The sequence below is a fragment of the Saccharomyces paradoxus genome, chromosome IV (assembly GCF_002079055.1).
Source record: "Saccharomyces paradoxus chromosome IV, complete sequence".
NCBI classification, from domain to species: domain Eukaryota; kingdom Fungi; phylum Ascomycota; class Saccharomycetes; order Saccharomycetales; family Saccharomycetaceae; genus Saccharomyces; species Saccharomyces paradoxus.
In genome coordinates, this window is record NC_047490.1 from 654448 (window position 1) to 675409 (window position 20962).

The following is a 20962-nucleotide window of genomic DNA, read 5'->3' on the forward strand; positions in this document are numbered from 1 at the left end:
CTTTTCTTTAGAAAAAGTGATGTTTTGAGTATAAAATGTATGTACAAATCTTATAGAGTTTATTTTCTCCCAAAGCTTCATTCCAGCTCGTAAGCTGATACAACATCTTGTCTATATTATTTTCCTTTACTGCAGTGTTTACATGGTTGCTTTTTTTTACCTGCTAAAGGACTCTTCTACTTTATCTACCATACGCCTATAGTTTCTCTGTGTTTCAATCATGTCCAGAAAAATTTGGTACTTTGTATCTAAAAGAATCCTGTCTGGATGGGTTCTCTTATGTGGATTGACAACTTTTGCATCACCCGTTAGCTCTTGCATAACTTTCCATAGAAAGCCGTTGTAGTTTTCCTCTTCCAGGTTCTCCAGTCCTACGGTCAACGAAGCATTCTTGCTACCTTCCTCAGAGACCGTCTCAGCTAGTGGTTGCGTGCAAACCGGAAAAGAAAAGCTACTCACCTTGACAGAAGCACTTGGGATCTGACATGGTAGATTATGAGAGAGTGCAAGGCCATTCGTGGAGTTTTCGTTTTCTATTGACATGTTTTGTATCGATGGATGTGAACCGTTGAAATGTTCCGTTTGTTCCTGAGAAGATTTTTTGATCTCAAGAGTCCTCTTTTTGCTTGTATGATCAAAACCCTCACTTGCTGCAGCTCCAATTAATGCAGAACCAAATACAACAGCAGCATCAACGTATCGAGGAAGCACTATTGGCAAGCCAGTGCAATCAGCTAACAATCTCATTAACAAGCCATTTCGACACTGTCCACCTGACATGAAGATAGCATCGATTTCATGCCCACTTTCTAACATTACCTGAATGATTTGCCTTGTCTGTTGTGATATGAATTCACAGGCACCCAAATAATTAATCGCTAGATCTTCAATTGACTTATCCATAGATTGTCCAATAATAGAAGCACGCATATTCGGATCTGCAATAGGTGACCGATTACCGTGATAGTCACCATAAAAAAAGACGTGTTTGGCTAAATAAATAACGGATCTCTCGTTGCGTTTCTCAACCAAGGTTTCAAGCACTGAGTTTAAGTATTCAAATTTTGAGACACCCGCCGAATTCGCCAGTTGGGAAAGCTCAGTAAAAGCTGGATGCGTCGTTATCAAATGATCTAAAAGAACACCTGTGCAGCTTTGGCCACCTTCCGCCGCCCAAAAGCCTCTTGCAAGGACATCCCTATAGGGTCCCCAAATACCATGGACAAATATAGAGTGTTTCGATAACAAAATATGGCAAGTAGACGTACCAGCAACGGCAGCCAATCTTCCAATAGCGCCATTGAAGTCGTTTTTATAGTTCTCTTTCTCCGCAAGACCTTTTATTGCTGATTCCGGTTTAGCAGCTACTGTCCCTACCCAGCCTGCATATGCATCAATAATTCCTGAACTCACCACGCAATGCTCAGACAAGCCTAGTTGGCGGGCAGCTTTTCCATCTAGCGGACTAATGCATTCACCTGCGCTCAAAAAGTTTTTCTTTACTCTTAACGATCCACCCAGTTTTTCAAAATCATTCTTTGTAAGCTCTGAGAGATCAATTGAATTCAAGAATTCTTTAGACCAACCTAAATGGGAACCCTCGACGCCCGCTGGTAGAAATCCCTGCTTACAAACGGCAGAAGAGAATGACCTGTTCTCTTTTCCCGTAGCTTTAAATGTCAGGTAATCTGGAAGGTCAAAAAATTTACAATCCTGAAAGAGTCCTGCTGCTAGGTTGTTCTTCAACCACTTAATTTTTGGAATTTCCATTTCAACAGACATTTGCCCCCCCACATACTTTAAACATTTATCTCCAGATGAGTTGATTTCTTCAGTCTCCTTCATCGCCCTGTGGTCCATCCATAATATAATATTCTGATCATTGTTGCTAAAATCTGGTCCGACTGCAATTTCTTCAAAATCAGTAGCCGATACAACTACTAAGGAACAGGTCGCATCAAAACCTATTCCACGAACTCTTTCTGGGTCAACTCCTGATTCTTGAACAACCGTTCTAACACAATAGCAAACGGCATTCCAGATTTCTCTCGAAGACTGAGTGATAAAATTCGATTTCAATTCTTCCCTTTTTATGGGCTTTTCTGCCAGCGACAACATGTTACCAGATTGGTCAATAACACAGGCTCTTGTAGAGCCTGTTCCGACATCTACACCAACGTAAAATTTTGCTTCAGGACCTCGTGGGGGAATGTCAAAAGTCGATGTTTCCTGTGATGGCAATACTGTTGACTGCCATGTTATATCTTGCATATTGTTTTGGCGTTTCCTGCCTTCCCATATTCTTAGTAACGAACTTTGCAGGAACATGTTTCTCTGTCTCTTTACATCTTTTCATTGTACTCAGCGGTCTGGGTGTGCAGCTTTGAACATCTACTAGTACAGGTCGCTAGCTTTTAATATAATGGATACTAAACTCCTCACATAAGGTACAATTTTTTCGTCATACTAAACATTGTGATTGGGGTTCTGAGGATGAGCTTGTACACACATTAAAAAAACAAAATTAGAGTTTCTTTACTACTACATTCAATATGAAATGTCAGGTAAACCATTTACACGATAATACTGATCTTTTTCACTTTTTCGCGATATTCTGAAAAAAAAAAATTACAAAATTATTCCTCATCGCATAAATATATTCTAACGACATTGAATCAAGCCTTCAGGGAGACCTATTTTCACAAGTGCGTGTGTGTGAAGACAATAATGGCGAAACCGCATTATAATGGTGTGTTGTTCGATGATGATGGCTCGTTACCGTCAGAATCAGTTACAAGAAAATCGCAGAGAAGAAAGGCAACATCACCAAGAGAATCAAGAGAGTCTTCAAAAGATCGTCTACTGATACTTCCTTCTATGGGGGAATCGTATACTGAGTACGTGGACTCTTATTTGAACTTGGAATTATTGGAAAGGGGAGAAAGGGAAACGCCAATCTTCCTTGAATCTCTGACAAGACAACTAACTCAAAAAATATACGAACTAATAAAAACAAAATCTCTAACTGCAGATACCTTGCAACAAATCAGTGATAAATATGATGGCGTAGTGGCAGAAAATAAGCTGTTGTTTTTGCAAAGGCAATATTATGTTGATAATGAAGGAAACGTTAGAGATGGACGAAATAATGATAAAATATACTGTGAGCCAAAACATGTATACGATATGGTAATGGCAACACATTTGATGAATAAACATCTTAGAGGTAAAACATTACACTCCTTTCTATTTTCTCATTTTGCCAATACTAGTCATGCGATCATCGATTGGGTCCAGCAATTTTGTTCGAAATGTAATAAAAAGGGTAAAATTAAGCCATTGAAGGAATATAAACGTCCCGATATGTACGATAAATTACTGCCAATGGAAAGGATTCATATTGAGGTATTCGAACCGTTTAATGGAGAAGGCATTGAGGGGAAATATTCTTATGTATTATTATGCAGAGACTACCGTTCAAGTTTTATGTGGTTATTACCGTTAAAGAGTACCAAATTCAAACATTTAATTCCAGTGGTATCCTCGCTTTTCTTATCATTTGCTAGGGTTCCAATTTTCGTAACATCAAGCACCTTAGATAAAGATGACCTTTATGATATTTGTGAAGAAATTGCGTCAAGATATGGTCTCCGTATTGGCTTGGGCTTGAAAAGTTCTGCGAGGTTCCATACGGGGGGTATACTGTGTATTCAGTATGCTCTAAATAGTTATAAGGAGGAATGTCTGGCAGATTGGGGTAAATGCTTAAGATATGGCCCTTATAGGTTTAACCGAAGAAGAAATAAGAGAACGAAACGTAAACCTGCGCAAGTTTTACTTAGTGAGGTTCCTGGACACAATGCCAAGTTTGAGACTAAGAGGGAAAGGGTTATAGAAAACACATATTCCCGTAATATGTTCAAGATGGCAGGTGGAAAGGGTCTTATATACTTGGAAGATGTTAATACTTTTTCACTCGCCAACGAAGCAGAGAATAGTTCCAATAATATGGGAAACGATAACTTTGAAGAAGAAGTACAAAAACAATTTGATCTAACTGAACAAAACTACATTGATGAATATGACGACCTGGCGCATGATTCTTCAGAGGGTGAATTTGAACCTAATACCTTAGTCCCCGAAGATAAGCCCGTTCATAATGTTGACGAAGACCGAATAGACTCCTCAGATGTGGCAACAGTGCTCGATGGAAATACGGAGCAGAGAACAGAAGAGCTTGAAAAGGGGGATCGAAAAGAATCCGACGTTGCTCCGCAAGTAGATCAAAGTGTGGAAATAACAAGGCCGGAGACGTCCTACTACCAAACTATGGAATCACCGTCAACAAAAAGACAGAAATTAGATCAACGGGGTCATGCAGATCAAACAAGAGATTTTGGTACATCAATGGAATTGTAATAATATCTAGGATAAAATGAAAGGAAGAGCAACCATAGGCCAAAAAAAATAATTTTGCACCTGCTGCATATAAATTGTCAAAAAAACGTTATATGCTTTTCTTGTATATGACCCAGTGTTCAATGTACGGGGTTGAAAATGCATTTATGTATATACGTATCGATTTAGATAATAGAACCTTGCTCGCAAGATGGTTTTGTATGACTAACTGTAGTTTTTTTACCGAAAGTAGATGTGGAAGAATGCTATGGAAATTAAAATTTCCTTTAACAATATTACATAAATGCCGATATATACTTTTCTTTTATTTTCCTATAGTGAAGAATTATGCAGATGTATAATTACAAATTTTAGCTTCACCCTAATTCATATATGCAAGACAAATAGAAAGCCATTATTATTAGTTTTTTATCAATCACGGTACTTGCTGAAGAAATCCTGATGAAACTTTTTCCAGTCTTGAATCCATTTAGTTCCTGGGGCCAAAAACGTTGTGCGCACATGATATGTTCCAGGTTTTTGTCCAAATCCGGACCCTGGTACAGTACAAATACCTGTAGATTCTAACAGAGATGTGCAATAAAATTCATCAGGTTCGATGCCAAGATGTTCGCTTTCACGAAGGGCTTTCTCAGGTAAAACAAGCCTTGGGAAAAGATACATTGCACCTTGAGGTTTTTGACATTCAATACCTTCAAGGTCATTGAACGTTTCGTACAACAAATTGGCCCTCGTGCGCATTTTATGGAAAATCCCCAACCTTTCGTGATGATCCTGCTCATATGACTCGTCCCCAGGTTGAGGGGGTTTGACCATTAAATCAACTACGGCTTGCCCCGTGACAACTGAACAAATTGATATTGACATGAGTTTGAAAAGGGCATCTCTTATTTCTTGGGAGAATCCTACAATTTCCATGTAACCACCTCTTTGGCCGCACTCACCCATAAATCCCTTAGATATAGAATGTAAAGAGGCCAACTGAACGTTATCGAATTTTCCTGGATAAAAATGCTGTAACTTTCTTAACACTTTCTTCATGGAATGAAACTTGACATCGTTAAAAATGTTTTCTTGATAGACCTCATCGGAAATAATCGTGATGCCGTATTTCGCAGCAATCAAACAGATCCTGGCAATGGTGTCTTCAGAAAGAACTGCCCCAGTAGGGTTACCTGGGTTAATAACAATCAGCACAGATGGTTTGATCTGTTTTTTCAAAGCGTCTTGCACCACTCTTTCAATTTCGTCACTATTTGTAGACCAATTTGATTCTTCATCTAAGTAGTATGGCAGCACTTGCGCATTGAAAAGAGATGCGGATGCAGTGTAAAGCGGATACTGCGGAATCGGAATTAACAGGCCCGTTTGAAAATCTTTACATAATAAGGACAACAGAGAAGTTGCCGCGGAGGAAGCACCAGTGGTTAAATAAATATCTTCTGGGTTAGCGGGCTCACCGCCATCTCTTCTACTAATGAAGTCTGCAACTGTTTGCCTTATTCCTGGTACACCTTGGGAATGCGAGTATGCTCCTATAGAACCGCCAATATCGTTCAAGAGGCGCTCAGCTCTTTTCAAGGCGTCTCTAGAAAACAGGTTCAAAGATGCCAATTTATCATGGCCTACTCGTAAAATTTCCGGATACTCTAAGATGGATAGTACTTGCCTGGTAAAAGTCAAAGGCTTCTGGTCCAGTTGTTGCGGATTACCAATATTCGCATTGATAATATCATCAAAAGGCAAAACTTCAGGGTTTTTTTTTAGTTCCTCCTTTAGCTCGTCAGCTCTGGTCGGAATAGCGCCTCTTACGGCATATTCTGCCTTAGTGACACCTGCATTCAAATCTTTTTTAGTAATCTTGGCAGCAGGTTTGAAGTCCAAATCCTTTGCCGTGAATACACCTTTCAAATCTTGTTGGTGTGTCATTGTCATGTGCTCTTGCTGTTGCGTGCTTATCAGTTCGCAAATACAAAATTACTGTGGCGCTCCTTCCCTTTATTCTTATCTTTTAATCCTCTATTGTTCTCGGCAATACTATGGGAAATATTGGGGTATTTACTGAATGAGGAAAGTGTGATGTCAGTGAAGAAAGGACTAAAAGAAAAGTGAAGAGAATGTAGTTGTTACACGAAGTAATAAACAGCTATCCTAAAATGTGTTGATAATTTGAAGAGATATATCGATGTACATATGAGATTAAAAGAGTAGAAAAGGTGCAATAAGCCGTAATAGAACTATTAGCAATCTCAAGACACAAGTCGCCTACGGGAAGAAAATAGTACTAATGACTCCAACTTTTGACATTTTTTTTTTCCTGTCAAAAAAAATCCAGAAAAAAAAGTTACGAGAAAATGTTTTATTAGGTATAGTGAAGTAATTATGACAAAGTATTATGAATATCAAAAAAAGAAGTAATTGAAGACATACAGAAAGTGGTAGTCCGCAGAACGATAGTGGAAACAATGGAGTTAGGTGTGATCCCTATTGGACCCTTTACAAGTCAAGGGCGTAGCCATTCAAAATATAGCAAACAATGGGGTGGAGGTATGGGTGAGACCGCGGTTTAAATCCCGGCGGCCAAAGCAACTGCTTTTAGCCAGAATTGTGTATTATAAAGTATCTGTATATACGTGTATATATGTTGTGTATACGTAAATGGGCACCAGATTTAAGTAACTAAGTCCTCTAGTTCTTCAGGATCGAGACCCTCACCACTATATAATGACTCTATAGTTGGAATGACGGCAACTTCTTTGAAATTCTTAGACAACAGTGGTAATGGCGCATCTTCTTCACGATCATGAGCGATTCGTCCCATCTCGTCTTCCTCGTCTTCTTCATCGATTTCTTGTAGTGGGAGCAAATCAATCTTGACCGCGCTGCCACCATCGTCTTCCAAGTCAAGCTCATATGGTGAGTTGAAGGTTTTCAGCTTTTCAATATCTTCTTGCTGAAATTGCGAATAGCCGTCTGGGACATACGGTAGCGGCTCCTGCCTCTGTGGTGCTATTTCGATATCGTAGTCACCATTTTTATCGTTTTTATCGTATTTGGTTCCTTGTTCATTCTTCGCGGAGTTCTTTATAAGTTGTTGCAGGCCGCCTTGCTTATTGAATAACCCAATTCCACCACCAAATTCGTGTTCATCATCGGAAGAATGCTGTTTTAAAAGTGCACTTTGGAGTTTCTTGCCAAGTTTATTCTCGGAACCCTCGGTACCGTCATCATCGTCGGAACTCCCTTCATTTTCACCTGAATCCGCCAGATCTTTCAAAACTAAACTTTTCATTTTAGGTAAAGCATTGTAACCAAGAACAGAACCGTATTTCTGTAGTTTTCTCGAGTTGTTCAACAAATCGTTATAGTTGGCCCTATTGCGATTGCGAGAAATCTGCGAAAGCTTTCTGAGCTGGTCGTTCTTGCGTATAGATAATGTACTCTGTTGTTGCGGTATAATGTCTGCATCTTTACTCTGATTGGAAGTTTCGGGGACGAACATAAAACTTTTCGACCTGTTGTTGTCTTTTGCTGCTAGAGGCAATCTTCCTTGTTGTTGGACATGTGTATGCAGCCTTTTTGTGGGTGAAACCTCCTTTCCTCCCTGTATGTACTTTAAGGCATTGCCATTGTTGCTGTTCCCGTCCCTTTTAAGTTGGTCCAGTCTCACAGGTGGTTTCAAAACATTAGAGTGCGACCTTTTCAGCAAATGAGCCGGTGTTTGTGGAAAGTTAATGCCGGAACTTTCATTCCCTGTATATACAATATTATTCTCCTTATCTTCGTTAGCTGGCATCCCTGAGATTTATTATCTAGCACTTAATCTAGCGTTGTACCGTGGAATATAGTAGTATGTTAATGAGAAAAACCGCTAGCAACCGTTTACTCGCCTTCGTCTACTATTGACTTAAAGATTCATTTATTTTGTTTGTTTATTTTGTTTGTTTTCTTTTTTGACTTCGTACACGATTTTTTGACGCGTTTGCGATCTTTGTGTGAGAACGACCAAGCAGGTTACACTAATAAATACGCAGATCGCAATAGTGAGGCATATATCGCTTCAGCAGCACACTGCTATGTCCACATGAATTAAATCCAACCCTATGTATTGACAGGTGGCATATAACAGCGCCTTTGGAGGGGTATATATAGCAATATATATATATATATTAAGCATGGCACGCATCGTCGAAAGGTCATTTGAAGCTCATGGTCACGTGATCCTAAGTCCTAAGGAATTTGGAAAGCCAATTTTTCAGTAGAAGCTGAGAGACACAGCATGCACAACAACCACAAGGTCAGGTTTACTGAGAGACACCAGTTCTAAACAGTAACAATTGCAAGGAGAAATGTCATTATTTACAAGGCTATACCAGCCTCAGTCAAGAAGAATGCTTTCTTCCATATCTTCTTTCTCTGCTCTGTCTGTATTGCGTCCGCAAACTAACGTGCTTTTGAACGGTTCATCATTGAAGACCATGCCCTTTACTCCATTTGGATTTGGCTTCATCGGCCAGAGAAGATGGAAGTCGAGGGGTAATACCTATCAACCCAGTACACTGAAACGGAAACGAACTTTTGGTTTCTTGGCCAGGGTTAAGAGCAAACAGGGCTCTAAAATATTGAAAAGGAGGAAGCTCAAGGGGAGGTGGTTTTTGTCTCATTAAATCTCATATGCAGAAATAAGTTTTGAAAACGTCTTGTACATAGGTATCTAATGATTATGCAACATACACTTTTACTATTATTCGAAAATAAGAAGAGCAGTTACTTTATTCTACTTTAGAAAGACGGTTATTTTGTATGTACACGATTGTATATAAAAAAAAAGAAAATGCACCATTATATATATATATATATACAAATGAAAGTCCAAAGACAAAACGCTAATTTCCCGACTAGGCAAAATCGATTACAATACCGGGACCATGCGTGCTTGACAACGTGGTTTTACTTAGTATATTAGGTTTCTTGGATTTTTGGTTATCAACAGCTGTTTTTAATGCTGCTCTGGCAGATATAATGTTTTGCAAAATTTCTCGATCAGTGAAGTAACTTTTCCCAACCCCGAGACTGATAGAGTTGCCCCTTTGCCTGAAAGGCATAGATCCTAGGCTTTCTTGAAGTAGGGAGCTTATATCATCGCTCACTGTACCTTTTTTAGCAGAGGGTAAAACTCCGCGAGGGCCAAGTATCCTGGCGACCTGTGATTGTAAAGCTGGAACAATATCTGGCGTAGCAAATGCCTTGTCAAAGTCAACAGAAATTTCACCATTTTTAATTTTGGCGACAAGGTCTGCTCCACCAATTAAATGATTCGGGTATTTCTCACGAAGTTCTTCCAGTTTACTTTCGTCGTTAGTGAAGGCAGCAACTTTAATATATCTTAAAGGCTTAGGAAATGTGACGCTACCAGACAAAGGCGCTGTACCTCTTTCACCCACTACCAGTGTAGTCAAATTAATTGTCTGTTGCGATTGCGGTCTGCCAACTTCTGCTGCGCGTAGGTATCTTAATGCCATTGTAACTGGCATGTACAGTGGGCTTGCTGTAGCCGGTTTCTTTGCTTCGGCCTTTCGTTGTACCAATCTTTTCAACTCTCTCTTTTTGGCTTGGTCTTTTGTCAGTGAAGGTGCATTGGAAGACATAGCCGTCGGTTTATAATCATCTGCGTATAGTTTCTTTGCAGTCAGCGAGAAGCATCTTCTCGCAGCACCTGTGACACATATCTTCGGAATCGCTACTACGGATAGCATCTTGTTTGATGACTGACCACTGTATAGCTTTCTTCAGGTTCCCTTTATTTCAATGTTTTTTTCAAATACTTTGGTTTTTCGAACGTTTCTTCCTTTCGCTTGAAAAGGAGATTTGTCGCTGCTCTCATAATGAAAGTTACTAAAAAATAAAGAATAACAAAAGTGAACTGGGTATACAAATATAGTATATTCTCATCGCTATAGAAAAGCTTCTGTTCCCTCTCATAATACATTCATATTTTGTGACTTTCAAGAATACTACACAGCCAACTTTAGAAAAATTTCTATCAAGTAATAGAGTTTATATGTTTTGATGTCGAACATTTTCTTGCATCTATACATTTATATATTTTAAGATTTACTTTCTTTTTTTCTTCTTTAACTTGTTCTCAAAGTCTATCCATTTGTTTGGAATACCTAATTTGTTAAGATGATCAATAATAGACTGGCCGTGCGGACCTTGAACCTGCACTTCAGCACTTTTGAACGTTTGTGATTCACTTATTGTTGTCGACCCGCTACAAATTTTTCTTAAATCAGCGGCAAGTGATTCTGAATCAACTTGAAACACTTCAAAATTGCTGACTTTAGTAATAACTTTCCTACCAATTTTCATTTCAGTAATAATCTTGATACGTGGAAGAGAACCCTTCATTGGCGCTTTGAACAAAAGTGTATCGTCGCTTTTGAATATTTGATAAAACTCGGTAAAGTTATTGGCGAGCAAAGGATGTAAAATTTCAGCTCTAGCAATGATACGTGAAATATCTGAGTTTTTTTTCTTTTTGTTAACCATATCGAATAATAAATCGTCCATAACAACTTTTCCTTTATCTTTTGTGTCTGCTAGATTCTTGATAGAAATATACTGAGAAGCTGCGGTTCTAATATCTTGAGAGGTATAATATGTGTGGCAACCCAAATCAACCTCCTTCAAAAATTCTTTCGCAAGATTAAATGGTTTATATAGCGTCAGTGAATACATCATTCCTGATGTTTTCTCCTTCGAGGTTGTGTTCTCGCCACTTTCTTTGGTGGCATTACTACAACCAAGCTTATATGGCACAAAGTTCTTCAACTCATCCTTGTCAGTATTTTTACCCACAATGGTTAAGTCGTCCCCCTTTCCTTTCAATTTCAAGAAGCCTTCCCTCTCGAAGTGTTTCAAAAATTTCGCACTTTTTTTCCACGAAGTTTTCTTTACATTGACTTCATTGTGATCAATTGGAGGCAAATTACGCATAATATGGTTTGAGATGAAGTTAGAAGCTGAAATGGGCAATACCAAACCTTTATCTTGGGTTAAGCTATAATATAATGCTCTTGTAATGAAATAGTCTACATCCGACACAGTTAAATGATCTAAGACTTCAGCAATCTCCTCTACATTAAAATTCGCTTCTTGTGCACTTTCTTGCGCCTCTTCAACATCCTTGCTTTGTTCTGGGCGCTCCATATGTTTACTACTGGTGTTTTCATCATCCGATTCTGTGCAGAGAGCAGTTGGAGGTTCCAATTTCATCTTAAAAGCTTTGGAGAGCCCATCATTAAAATGGTGTATGACTTTTACAGCAACGCCTGTTTCACCGATTACTCTACCATACGACGGTAGATCTAGTTCAACAACACCTATGGCTAAGACAACTTTTGGTGCCTGTTTACTAGCTACACCACAAATAGTACCTATTTTGCAACGAGGATCGAAGGGTGGGATCGAGCCAGAAATCATCAGGTTAGCGCCATTGAATAAATGCTCTTCTATAACAAACCCATGAGTTAAAACGATCGGCAGTAGTGTAGGGTTTTCCCAACATGAATACACAGTTGGAAAAAGCTGCTCATTATGTTTCTCCTTAAATAATATTGGGGTATTGTTCTCGTCCGTGTATACCGTTCCTATACTCTTCTGGCCGCTAAAGTTCGTTTGTTTTATAGTGGAGGTCTGAAACGTATATTCTTCATTATTCGTCTGTTTTTTGCAAGTTTGTAGCAACTTCTTTCTTTCGGAGTTCTTCAAATTACTCAAAGCTTTTATATGAGGCTCCTTCTTAAACATAATTGTAATAAGTCCACACTACACCAATCTACTGAGTGGTATTCAGTAGGTTAATGTATTAGTTTCGACGCTTATGTGTTATTTCACGATTTTGCAGATTTACATTTTTGTTTTCCGTAGCGCCTGAGTTTACCAAGCATTACAAAATGGGGCACAGAATGCGTTCAATTTCGATTTATCAAAAGACGTAATCTACACTTCCGTTGAAGACGTGTAAACGACTCCAAACGAAATGTCATCTCCCGCTAATGATTATTTCATTGATTATAACCCACTTTTTCCAATTTTTGCTACAAGAATATCAAGAGGCCTTGCCATTTACAGAGTCTCAGATCACGCTAAACTCGCGGTAATTCCCATAAGAAATATAAATTTGGTGGCAAATTACAATTGGGATACAACTACTGGTAAATTCTTGTCCATTTTTTTTAAGGATGGGACAATCAGAATCCATGATATTTTTAAAGATGGTCGATTAGTTTCATTCCTAAGAATACCGAGTACAAAAATATCGAAAGGTATATGGGACCGAATTCCTTTAAAATACGAATCAAGTAACCGAAATTTTGCATGCAATATTATTGATGATTTACCAAAGCTAATAAGATTTGTAAAGGATTCCAAAAGGATAAACATTGTCCCTTACACTCCACCGAATAGCTTATGGAGAGGTCCAGATGAGGATGATCCAGAAAGTAATGAAAAACTAGACGTTCACGTAATATTTAATGAAGGAAATGATAAAATCACTTTCTTTTTTAATGGTGATTACGCTGTTTTCCTGTCAGTGTATGATATTGAGAAAGAAAAGTTCCTAAAATCGATTGTTAAGGTGCAAGGTGGCTTTTACCAATGCTTTTATGAGGATGGAACCGTACGAACTTTAAATTTAGCACCACTATTACAGAGCAAATCATCAGTGAACCTGCTGAATTATATAATGGTAATAAAAGAGCTTATAGGTTACGTGCTCACTCACCTCGAGTTCATTAACCGGGAACTAATAACACCTTATTTGGACTTTGTCAAGAGATTGTGTGATGAAGCCTATGGATATAGCAAACTGAAATCGGAGTTAGAAGCGCTGTTTTTACTTGGAGAGATCTCCTGTGATTTGGAGGACTGGCTATGCAACTCAGTGGGTGAAAAGAACTTAAAAAGGTGGAAGTTTGTGGGTTGCGAAGCCTACCAAAAAACTGTTCAGGTTCTAACTTTGATATTCGTACCTGCATGCGAGAGAATCATTATTTTTGTAGAGAAATTAAGGGCCATATTAGAAGCTTTCTCTATACAGAATAAGTTTAGTCATACATCAGATTTGACAGCTGTTGAAGCTCTTCTGAAAAATTCGCAGAAATTGTTAACTATTACCTTAAAGTCAATAATAGGCTTGGGAAAGGATGAAATACTTTTTGAGAAGTTTTTCATATGGTTTAACGATAGAATCCATGAAGCGCTGGACGAAGACTACAAACTGAAATTTAAATTCGAAGACGACCCTTACTTTGGGTATGATTTGCTAACTTACTTTGACAGAATTTTATCCAGAAAAAGTACAGAATCCAACTCATTAATCAACGTGAAATCTTATAGAGATCTAATTAATAGCATGTCTGATATGGAAAAAGAGATTTCGCAGACTAACGTTAATTCTCATATTCAACAACACATTCTGGTTAAATCAAGGGCGGAAGTTTATTCGCAAAAATATCCATCCTCGCAAATAAATATGCTTGATGCCTTAAAATTACCTAAGCATAATTACATAGTTTACCTTATTCAGGTATCAAAACAAAATAATGGTCAAGATGCCTTTTCAGAAGAAAGCAAACAGAAACTATATATAGGTACTCTGAAGGATGACAATTTAGGCATTATATCAAGAGAATCTTCAGTTAAGATTCCGGAGCCATTTAAGAACTATAGCTTGGGCAGTGCAAGGTTTGTGCTGAAAAGGGTCCCGAACTTGCTTCGGGAAACTGAACTGGCGAATACTAGCTATAATAGTAGTAACATTACCGAATATAGGGGAGAAGATGACGACAATGAGGAAGATGACGGCACAATAACCATTCCTGTTTATATCACCGAGAATGAGGAAAATGATGATTTCGTGGCATGCACCGCGAAGATATCGGTGGATGGAAGAAGCGCATCTCTAGTATTTCCAAAAGAAAAACGAATTTTGTGAGGCATAGACAGATGGTAAGTAGCTTTCTAGTATTAAGATGACGATCACCAATAATAATAATAATAATAATAATAATAATAATAGTAGTGAAAAAGCAAGGGTAAATAGCGAAGTACCATCTTTAAAAACTTTTTTTTTGTATGCGCATTCTGAAGGAGCTGGCACCCGTCTGTGGTGTACTGAAAAAAAAAATTTCAAGGGCCCGCAATCTCAAAATGGAGTCAATTGTGTCAAGTATTTTTTTTTTTACGATACTATCTCACTTTTTTTTTGCTTATCTTTAGGTAAGTTAGCTGAAAAACTACATACAATATCCAAAGTGTCCGTTTATTCAGGTTTTTCCTACTTTTGATTACTTTTTTTTTACATTTTCAAGGTAATTGACATAGGTCAAGTAGAGATGGGGAAGAAGGATAGACAGCGCAAGAAACTGCGTGAGTTTGCTAAATTAAAGAACAGGCAGCGAAACTTGAGAAAGAGCGTGCAAAATTTGAAGGACGAGGTTCAGCGGAAGGCTAAAGAACCAGAAAACTCGAATCAAATTGCACTAGGAAACGACGAAATCGAAGAGATCAACGAAAATAGTCCATTATTATCCGCTCCTAGTAGACAAGAGGAAACAAAAGTTTCAAAGAAGATTGATATTGATATTATTGATGCACATCCTCTTCACGAAGGGCCAAAAAACGATGACTCGCCTCAAGTTGAAGTTAATGGTATCGAAGGAAAATCTGCGGATAAGACCGATGAGGAGGATATTAAATCCCCTTTACAGAATGAACCAGGTAGAAAGTCAGCTTTACAAAGCTCTATAAAAGATTTTAGTGATAGGTCAGTATCCCCATTGCAAAGCATTACCAGCGGTGATACTCCGATGAGTGAGCTTGAGTTACCAGTATCTTCTTCAAATTCGCTTGAGAGAGCTGATGACATACCTGTAGTGCAGCCAGAGAGCCAGACGTTAACTATTAAATCTTTGCCCATCGCGGCATCACCTCCTGAAGTGCTAGTTAGTGGAGCTGAAATGAGTTCATATGGATACGGCTCTATACCTGAGAGCATTGAAGATGTAGAGGACGGAGCAAATCCCCCTTATATCGCTAATACATCATCTGATGAACTTGTACATGATTTGACAAGAAGGCGTATATTTTCATCCTGTATGTGTACTTATTTATTCTTTATTGCAATGGACAGTTCTATAATCCTAGTAATTGTTTCCAAAATTGCTTCTGAGTTCCATGAATTATGGAGGTTATCCTTAGTCATCTCAGCATACTTATTGAGTAATGCTATTGGCCAACTGGTATTTTTGAAACTATCTTTGATATCCAGTGTAAAATTGTTGTTGTGTATAGCTCAATTCAGTTTTATCCTCGGCAGCTATCTATCTTGGGATTCTATCCATTTCTGGACGTTTATCTTCGCCCGTTGCGTCACAGGATTCGGGGGCGGTTCCTTAATAGCGCTTAAGAGCACTATTATGAATAGGTTTTCCAAAAAGAACGACAATCGGTACTCGTTGAGTGCATCTATGATAACATTTTCTCTGGGTGTGGCAATTGGGCCCTTTGTGGTGAGCTTGTTTGATTCGTCTCACGGTAGTGGATGGAAAAATGCCTTCTTAATACCCGTCCCCTTTTGCCTTGTGAATGCTTCAATTATGCTGGCAGATATGTATTCTGTCAAAAATACTTTACATCATGGAAGTCCAAGACCTACACTATGGAAAAGATTCAAGAAAACTATATCAAGTCCTGATTTATACGAAATATTGACGCTTGCGCTATTCCTACTTTGCTTCGTTCAAGTGACTTCGCTGGATTTAACAAGTTTAGAACATAGTACGGTGATTCAAGTGGTACTATTTTCTGTAATAATCGTCTGTGGCATTTTATTCCTCTTAATAGAGACGAGTGATACGTACATGAACTCTGTCATTTCAATGTCCTTACAAGGTGACAAGCATTTAATATGGACAATGATGGGAATTTCGTTTTGCTTTGCAGCATTGATGTGCATCATCCCATTCGGTACAACATACTTCATTATTGTTTTGAACTTGAACACTTTACAACTTGCAGAAAGATTACTCCCATTCTTTTTTTCCATTGTAGTGGGTTATTTTAGTGTTTGTTATTTTTGGAAGTCGAAAAGGCAGAACTATTTGCTTAAATTTGTCTTAAGCGGAGTTACTCTGATACTATATGTAGCGCTTATGGGGGTAGGTTTGAGTTTACCAGTATGGAAGCAATACATATGTTTATCTCTTCCATTTTTGGGTTCCTCTATGATATTGACCTTACTGTCAAATCTTTATCATGAGTACCATGAACAAAGGAAATCACCCATCAGTGGCTCTATCGTATATTGCTTCGGTGCCGTAGGGGGGACAGTTGGCGTTTCCCTGGGTGGTTATGTTTTCCACAAGACATTAATAAAAATTATGCATGAGGAGGTGATGAAGTTTAGCAAGCAAGGTTATCTAAAAAAGGACCTTTTGAAAATCATCAAGCATGCTACGCGATCTTCAGATTGGGCACATGAATCAGCGCCAAAGTTCATTTTTCAAACTTTGATTGAGTGTTACTTACAAGCATGTCGGAATGTATTTAAACTCTCTGCCCTTTTTTTTACGATTACGGTCGTAACAATATTCATCTTCAACAGAATTCATTGACGGACTTCGATTTATTTGTCGTTATCTCAAATTGGTAGATAAAGTGAATACGTTAAATAGATAATACAATTTTTTTCTTTTTCCTTAAACCCGATAATACTATTGTCGCTTAGATAAAGATGCAGGGAACTTCGATCATTGTGGTGACCGCACAAAGGCGGGATCTGAAAAATGATCGTGGGGCGGGGAAAGAATAGCAGACTAAACAAGGGGATATGGTATCCGTGCCAGAAATGAATGGCCAAAATAGCTTGATTATTACTTGCTGAAAATGCTTCAAGCGGAAACCCCTCTACCGGCAGGCAACCAAACAAAGGATAGATTTGTTGTGACAGTGTTCCCCGACTAATCAGTACTTGATATATAAGCCAGTCATTTTTCCTCCATGCTTTCCTTTTGGATGGGAGAACCATTCTTTTTTTGTTCTTATTTCTTTTTTTGCCTCTATTGTTTCATCACTTGATCACATCACAGATATTTCAAATTTTTTTCATATTAAATAAGCAAAATGTTTTTCAGCCAAGTTTTGAGGTCGTCTGCTCGTGCTGCCCCAATCAAGAGGTATACGGGAGGTAGAGTAGGTGAATCATGGGTGATTACGGAAGGTAGAAGGCTCATTCCAGAGATTTTTCAATGGAGTGCAGTATTAAGCGTTTGTTTGGGTTGGCCTGGTGCTGTGTACTTTTTTAGTAAGGCAAGAAAAGCATGAGGTGATAAAGAAAAGCTTTGAAATAATTCTGCTAAAATGAGTGTAACACTACAAACTTGACGAGTTTAGTTTGACACTAGACGTTATGCTTCATTATTTATATGCCCGGAAATTGCAACAATAATACAAAAAAATATACTGGTTTATATTTTTTACTTGAGATTTGATTCTACAAATATATATATATTTTACACATACATACTGTTTTCCCGATTAATTTAAACACTTATAATACAAAAGACCAGCATTCTTTTCTGTCCATAATGCCATTACCGGGTTGTTTTTAGTTTCTTGTGTTCCAGCTCTAACACTAAACAATCAAGTTCCTTATGAAGTATTAGGACGGGCTTTTGGGCCCCAGTTCTTTGTGGGATTTTCCTGATATCTCACAATTTTCAGTTTCCTTAGTTTTTCAATATTACCACTTTGTTCATTTGGTGTGAATGATAGTTTTGAGTCATATTCCGATTTAACAGTATCACTTAACCATTTTGGCATGGCCGATAAAATCTTATAGCCTGTGGTATTCGGATTCATTTTACTTAAATCTTTCTTTTCGTCATCACATTTTTGCATCACATACCAAATTGCATCCCAGGGAGCGTTGGTCTTTAAGGAGGATGGTTGAGCATGTGTTAACGAACATTCATACCCTAGGGACCCTAACCCTGCAACTACTTTTTTCATGGGAGGTACTTGTAATTTTATCACCGACGCAATATGGTTGGGACTGAAATAGAATGGGGAATCGGATAATTCATTTTTAGCTAGGGATAACATACCTTCAATTCTTTTACGTGTTCCATATGTTTCATCCTGGTCACGATGCTCTTCTTTATTAATTCTCAATACTTCGTCGATGAATTCTTTATTGTGTAGAGGACCTGCATACATTGGACCAGCTAAATGATATGTTCCTTCGCAGAATTTACATTTAGTATCTACCGGTGGGCCTTGGGCAACCGAGTATTTAGTGAATGTTTTGTTTTTCCTACCTTCGCGTTGGGAAATTCTGCCCAAAGGTTGGTTGTGGTATGAGCCACAACGAGAACAATGATAGGTAGTCATGGTGCTTGACATGACGTTCTTGACTTCAATTGGACTTGTTTTGACTTTAACGAAAACTCTGACGTAAAAGTCAATGCTCAATGACAAAAGTGGTTCCACAGTTTTCTTGTATTTTGCGGCAGTTTGCTTTAGTAAATTCAACACTAGTCTTAGCGCACTTTCGTGAGTTGATTCATGAGAAACCATATTAACACCACCATATAGGGCAAAACACTTTTCTGGGTATCCATTACCGGCTAAAACGGATAAATCGGTGCAAGTCACCAGCATTAAACCACCCTCTTCAATACTCTGGATGGCTGCATCCACAAAAGGAGTGACGGTACCATAGGGATCCAGGTCAATGACGTGAAACTTATTATCATTGGCTTTATTGCGGTACATTAAGACATTGGCATCATCGAGATTTGGCTTTACAATGTTTTCGACATTGTTATATTCAACGTTTCGTTTAATAGATTCAACAGCCTCTGGAAGCAAATCGTTAGCGATAACTTCTCTCACATGAGGAATTTCATGAGCATACCTAATGGCTCTTAGCCCAGTGGCCGACAACGCTTCCAGAATATTTATGTAAGGTTCGTTTTGGTCAGAATTACCAACAGTTTCCTTTGGTGATCCATTATCTATTTTTTGGCGCTTGGAAGAATCATCGTTAATTTCCGCGCATCTTTTCTTTTTACTTTTCTTATTTTTTCTCTTTTGGCCACACTCCTCGCCGTATAGGTTGTCCCACGCCTTGATGCATGTAACACTTAGATCCCTATTAAATTGTTGGATGGGATTATAGAAAACAGTTTCCTTTTTAGGGAAAAGAATTTCTGCTTTGCCTTCTTTGACTATATTGAAATCCTCAATATTGATTCTTGGTGCACCATACGCAGTGAAGTTCGCCTTGATTTTAGAGATAGCAGCCTTCAACATTCCGTGTAAATTTGCCCGCTTAAAGGGTATTCTGAAGAAGCTTGACATGTGTGCATTCTATAAAGAAGAGTAACAACTTATGACTGCTGAAGATCTGTAACTTGCGATGAGCATTGTAATGCGATGAAAAAAAAAAAATTGATACTATTATCGCTTTGAACGAATACGGAAAGGCTTAAATTGGAATAATAACAAAACCAGGTTTGCTTATTACAACATATATTCTTATTCATAGCGGCATAATGGTGGAAAGTCCTGAAAATTGCAGAGGAGTTTTGGATAGAAGAGAAGTTTTTTTACCTGTTTTAATCTTCCGAAAAAGTGGTGAAACCTTGATCACACTTTATATTAGACCACATATTTTTACGCACGATGCCACCAAAAGGCTGGAGAAAGGATGCGCAGGGCAATTACCCCACCACCTCGTATATTAAAGAACAAGAGAACATAACGATTCAGGACCTATTATTTCCTAGAAGTGCTATTGTGAATTTGGCACGTGAAGTGCCACAGCAAAGCGGCAAAAAGCTGTTGATAAATAAAGACGCGTCATTAGCATTGCAGCGTGGTGCTACAGTCTTTGTTAACCACTTGCTCCTATTTGCAAGAGAAATAGCCAAAAGCCAAGATAAAAAAAGCTGCAGTGTAGACGATGTAATGAGCGCTTTGGACCATATAGGGCACTCAGCACTGAAGGGTCCTGTTAGAGATAAACTAGATGAATACCAAGCTGCTGTTGAACTGAAAAAAAAGGAAAAACTAGATAGCAGCGAAATAGATGCTGACGGCGATATAGATATGGGTGGAGATAGGGAAAACACGCCCGCCCAAGTGGTTAAAGAGCATGACGAAATTGAGGAAGAAGGCGACGCATCACAGAACGTAGAAGAGTCCTCTGAAAAGAAACAGAAAACGGAGAATCAGGATGTAGACACCACAGTACGAAACCCTGAGGAAACGTCATCCACTATGGAAACTGTCTAGTAGTTCTTACCATTATTCTTACAGAATCATAATATGTAGCATGCTCTTTATTTACGTCTACATACATAACATGCTACAGGCATCTTCGTTAATAGTAAGCCGGGGAACCCACTGCGGCGCCAATTGCGGAAGGGAAGAAAGGGGACAAGAAGTAGATATTAGTGGGACTTTAAAA

The 20962-nt window shown here is 38.4% G+C and overlaps 12 protein-coding genes across 12 annotated transcripts; 6 read left to right on the forward strand and 6 right to left on the reverse strand.

Annotated features, from left to right (window-relative positions):
• Positions 1-156: 156 nt before the first annotated feature.
• On the reverse strand, positions 157-2328 carry SPAR_D03220 (putative phosphotransferase; the record flags this gene model as incomplete). The annotated part of the gene is made up of 1 exon (XM_033909464.1): positions 157-2328. The coding sequence occupies one exon, from the start codon at positions 2326-2328 to the stop codon at positions 157-159; it is 2172 nt and encodes a 723-aa protein (XP_033765355.1).
• Positions 2329-2727: 399 nt separating this feature from the next.
• Positions 2728-4419, forward strand: FOB1 (replication fork barrier binding protein FOB1; the record flags this gene model as incomplete). The annotated part of the gene is made up of 1 exon (XM_033909465.1): positions 2728-4419. One exon carries the CDS (start codon positions 2728-2730, stop codon positions 4417-4419), a length of 1692 nt encoding a protein of 563 aa, XP_033765356.1.
• Positions 4420-4830: 411 nt separating this feature from the next.
• ALT2 (alanine transaminase ALT2) lies at positions 4831-6354 on the reverse strand (the record flags this gene model as incomplete). Its single annotated transcript, XM_033909466.1, has 1 exon — positions 4831-6354. One exon carries the CDS (start codon positions 6352-6354, stop codon positions 4831-4833), a length of 1524 nt encoding a protein of 507 aa, XP_033765357.1.
• Positions 6355-7090: 736 nt separating this feature from the next.
• PDS1 (securin) lies at positions 7091-8215 on the reverse strand (the record flags this gene model as incomplete). The annotated part of the gene is made up of 1 exon (XM_033909467.1): positions 7091-8215. The coding sequence occupies one exon, from the start codon at positions 8213-8215 to the stop codon at positions 7091-7093; it is 1125 nt and encodes a 374-aa protein (XP_033765358.1).
• A 553-nt stretch (positions 8216-8768) lies between these two features.
• On the forward strand, positions 8769-9086 carry MRX14 (mitochondrial 54S ribosomal protein bL34m; the record flags this gene model as incomplete). The annotated part of the gene is made up of 1 exon (XM_033909468.1): positions 8769-9086. One exon carries the CDS (start codon positions 8769-8771, stop codon positions 9084-9086), a length of 318 nt encoding a protein of 105 aa, XP_033765359.1.
• Positions 9087-9317: 231 nt separating this feature from the next.
• MRPL1 (mitochondrial 54S ribosomal protein uL1m) lies at positions 9318-10175 on the reverse strand (the record flags this gene model as incomplete). Its single annotated transcript, XM_033909469.1, has 1 exon — positions 9318-10175. The coding sequence occupies one exon, from the start codon at positions 10173-10175 to the stop codon at positions 9318-9320; it is 858 nt and encodes a 285-aa protein (XP_033765360.1).
• Positions 10176-10533: 358 nt separating this feature from the next.
• On the reverse strand, positions 10534-12231 carry TMA64 (Tma64p; the record flags this gene model as incomplete). The annotated part of the gene is made up of 1 exon (XM_033909470.1): positions 10534-12231. One exon carries the CDS (start codon positions 12229-12231, stop codon positions 10534-10536), a length of 1698 nt encoding a protein of 565 aa, XP_033765361.1.
• Positions 12232-12463: 232 nt separating this feature from the next.
• On the forward strand, positions 12464-14422 carry APC4 (anaphase promoting complex subunit 4; the record flags this gene model as incomplete). The annotated part of the gene is made up of 1 exon (XM_033909471.1): positions 12464-14422. The coding sequence occupies one exon, from the start codon at positions 12464-12466 to the stop codon at positions 14420-14422; it is 1959 nt and encodes a 652-aa protein (XP_033765362.1).
• A 400-nt stretch (positions 14423-14822) lies between these two features.
• Positions 14823-17102, forward strand: VBA4 (Vba4p; the record flags this gene model as incomplete). Its single annotated transcript, XM_033909472.1, has 1 exon — positions 14823-17102. One exon carries the CDS (start codon positions 14823-14825, stop codon positions 17100-17102), a length of 2280 nt encoding a protein of 759 aa, XP_033765363.1.
• A 508-nt stretch (positions 17103-17610) lies between these two features.
• Positions 17611-17811, forward strand: COX26 (Cox26p; the record flags this gene model as incomplete). The annotated part of the gene is made up of 1 exon (XM_033909473.1): positions 17611-17811. The coding sequence occupies one exon, from the start codon at positions 17611-17613 to the stop codon at positions 17809-17811; it is 201 nt and encodes a 66-aa protein (XP_033765364.1).
• A 327-nt stretch (positions 17812-18138) lies between these two features.
• TRM1 (tRNA (guanine26-N2)-dimethyltransferase) lies at positions 18139-19851 on the reverse strand (the record flags this gene model as incomplete). The annotated part of the gene is made up of 1 exon (XM_033909474.1): positions 18139-19851. One exon carries the CDS (start codon positions 19849-19851, stop codon positions 18139-18141), a length of 1713 nt encoding a protein of 570 aa, XP_033765365.1.
• A 324-nt stretch (positions 19852-20175) lies between these two features.
• DPB4 (DNA polymerase epsilon noncatalytic subunit) lies at positions 20176-20787 on the forward strand (the record flags this gene model as incomplete). The annotated part of the gene is made up of 1 exon (XM_033909475.1): positions 20176-20787. The coding sequence occupies one exon, from the start codon at positions 20176-20178 to the stop codon at positions 20785-20787; it is 612 nt and encodes a 203-aa protein (XP_033765366.1).
• Between the last annotated feature and the right edge of the window lie 175 nt (positions 20788-20962).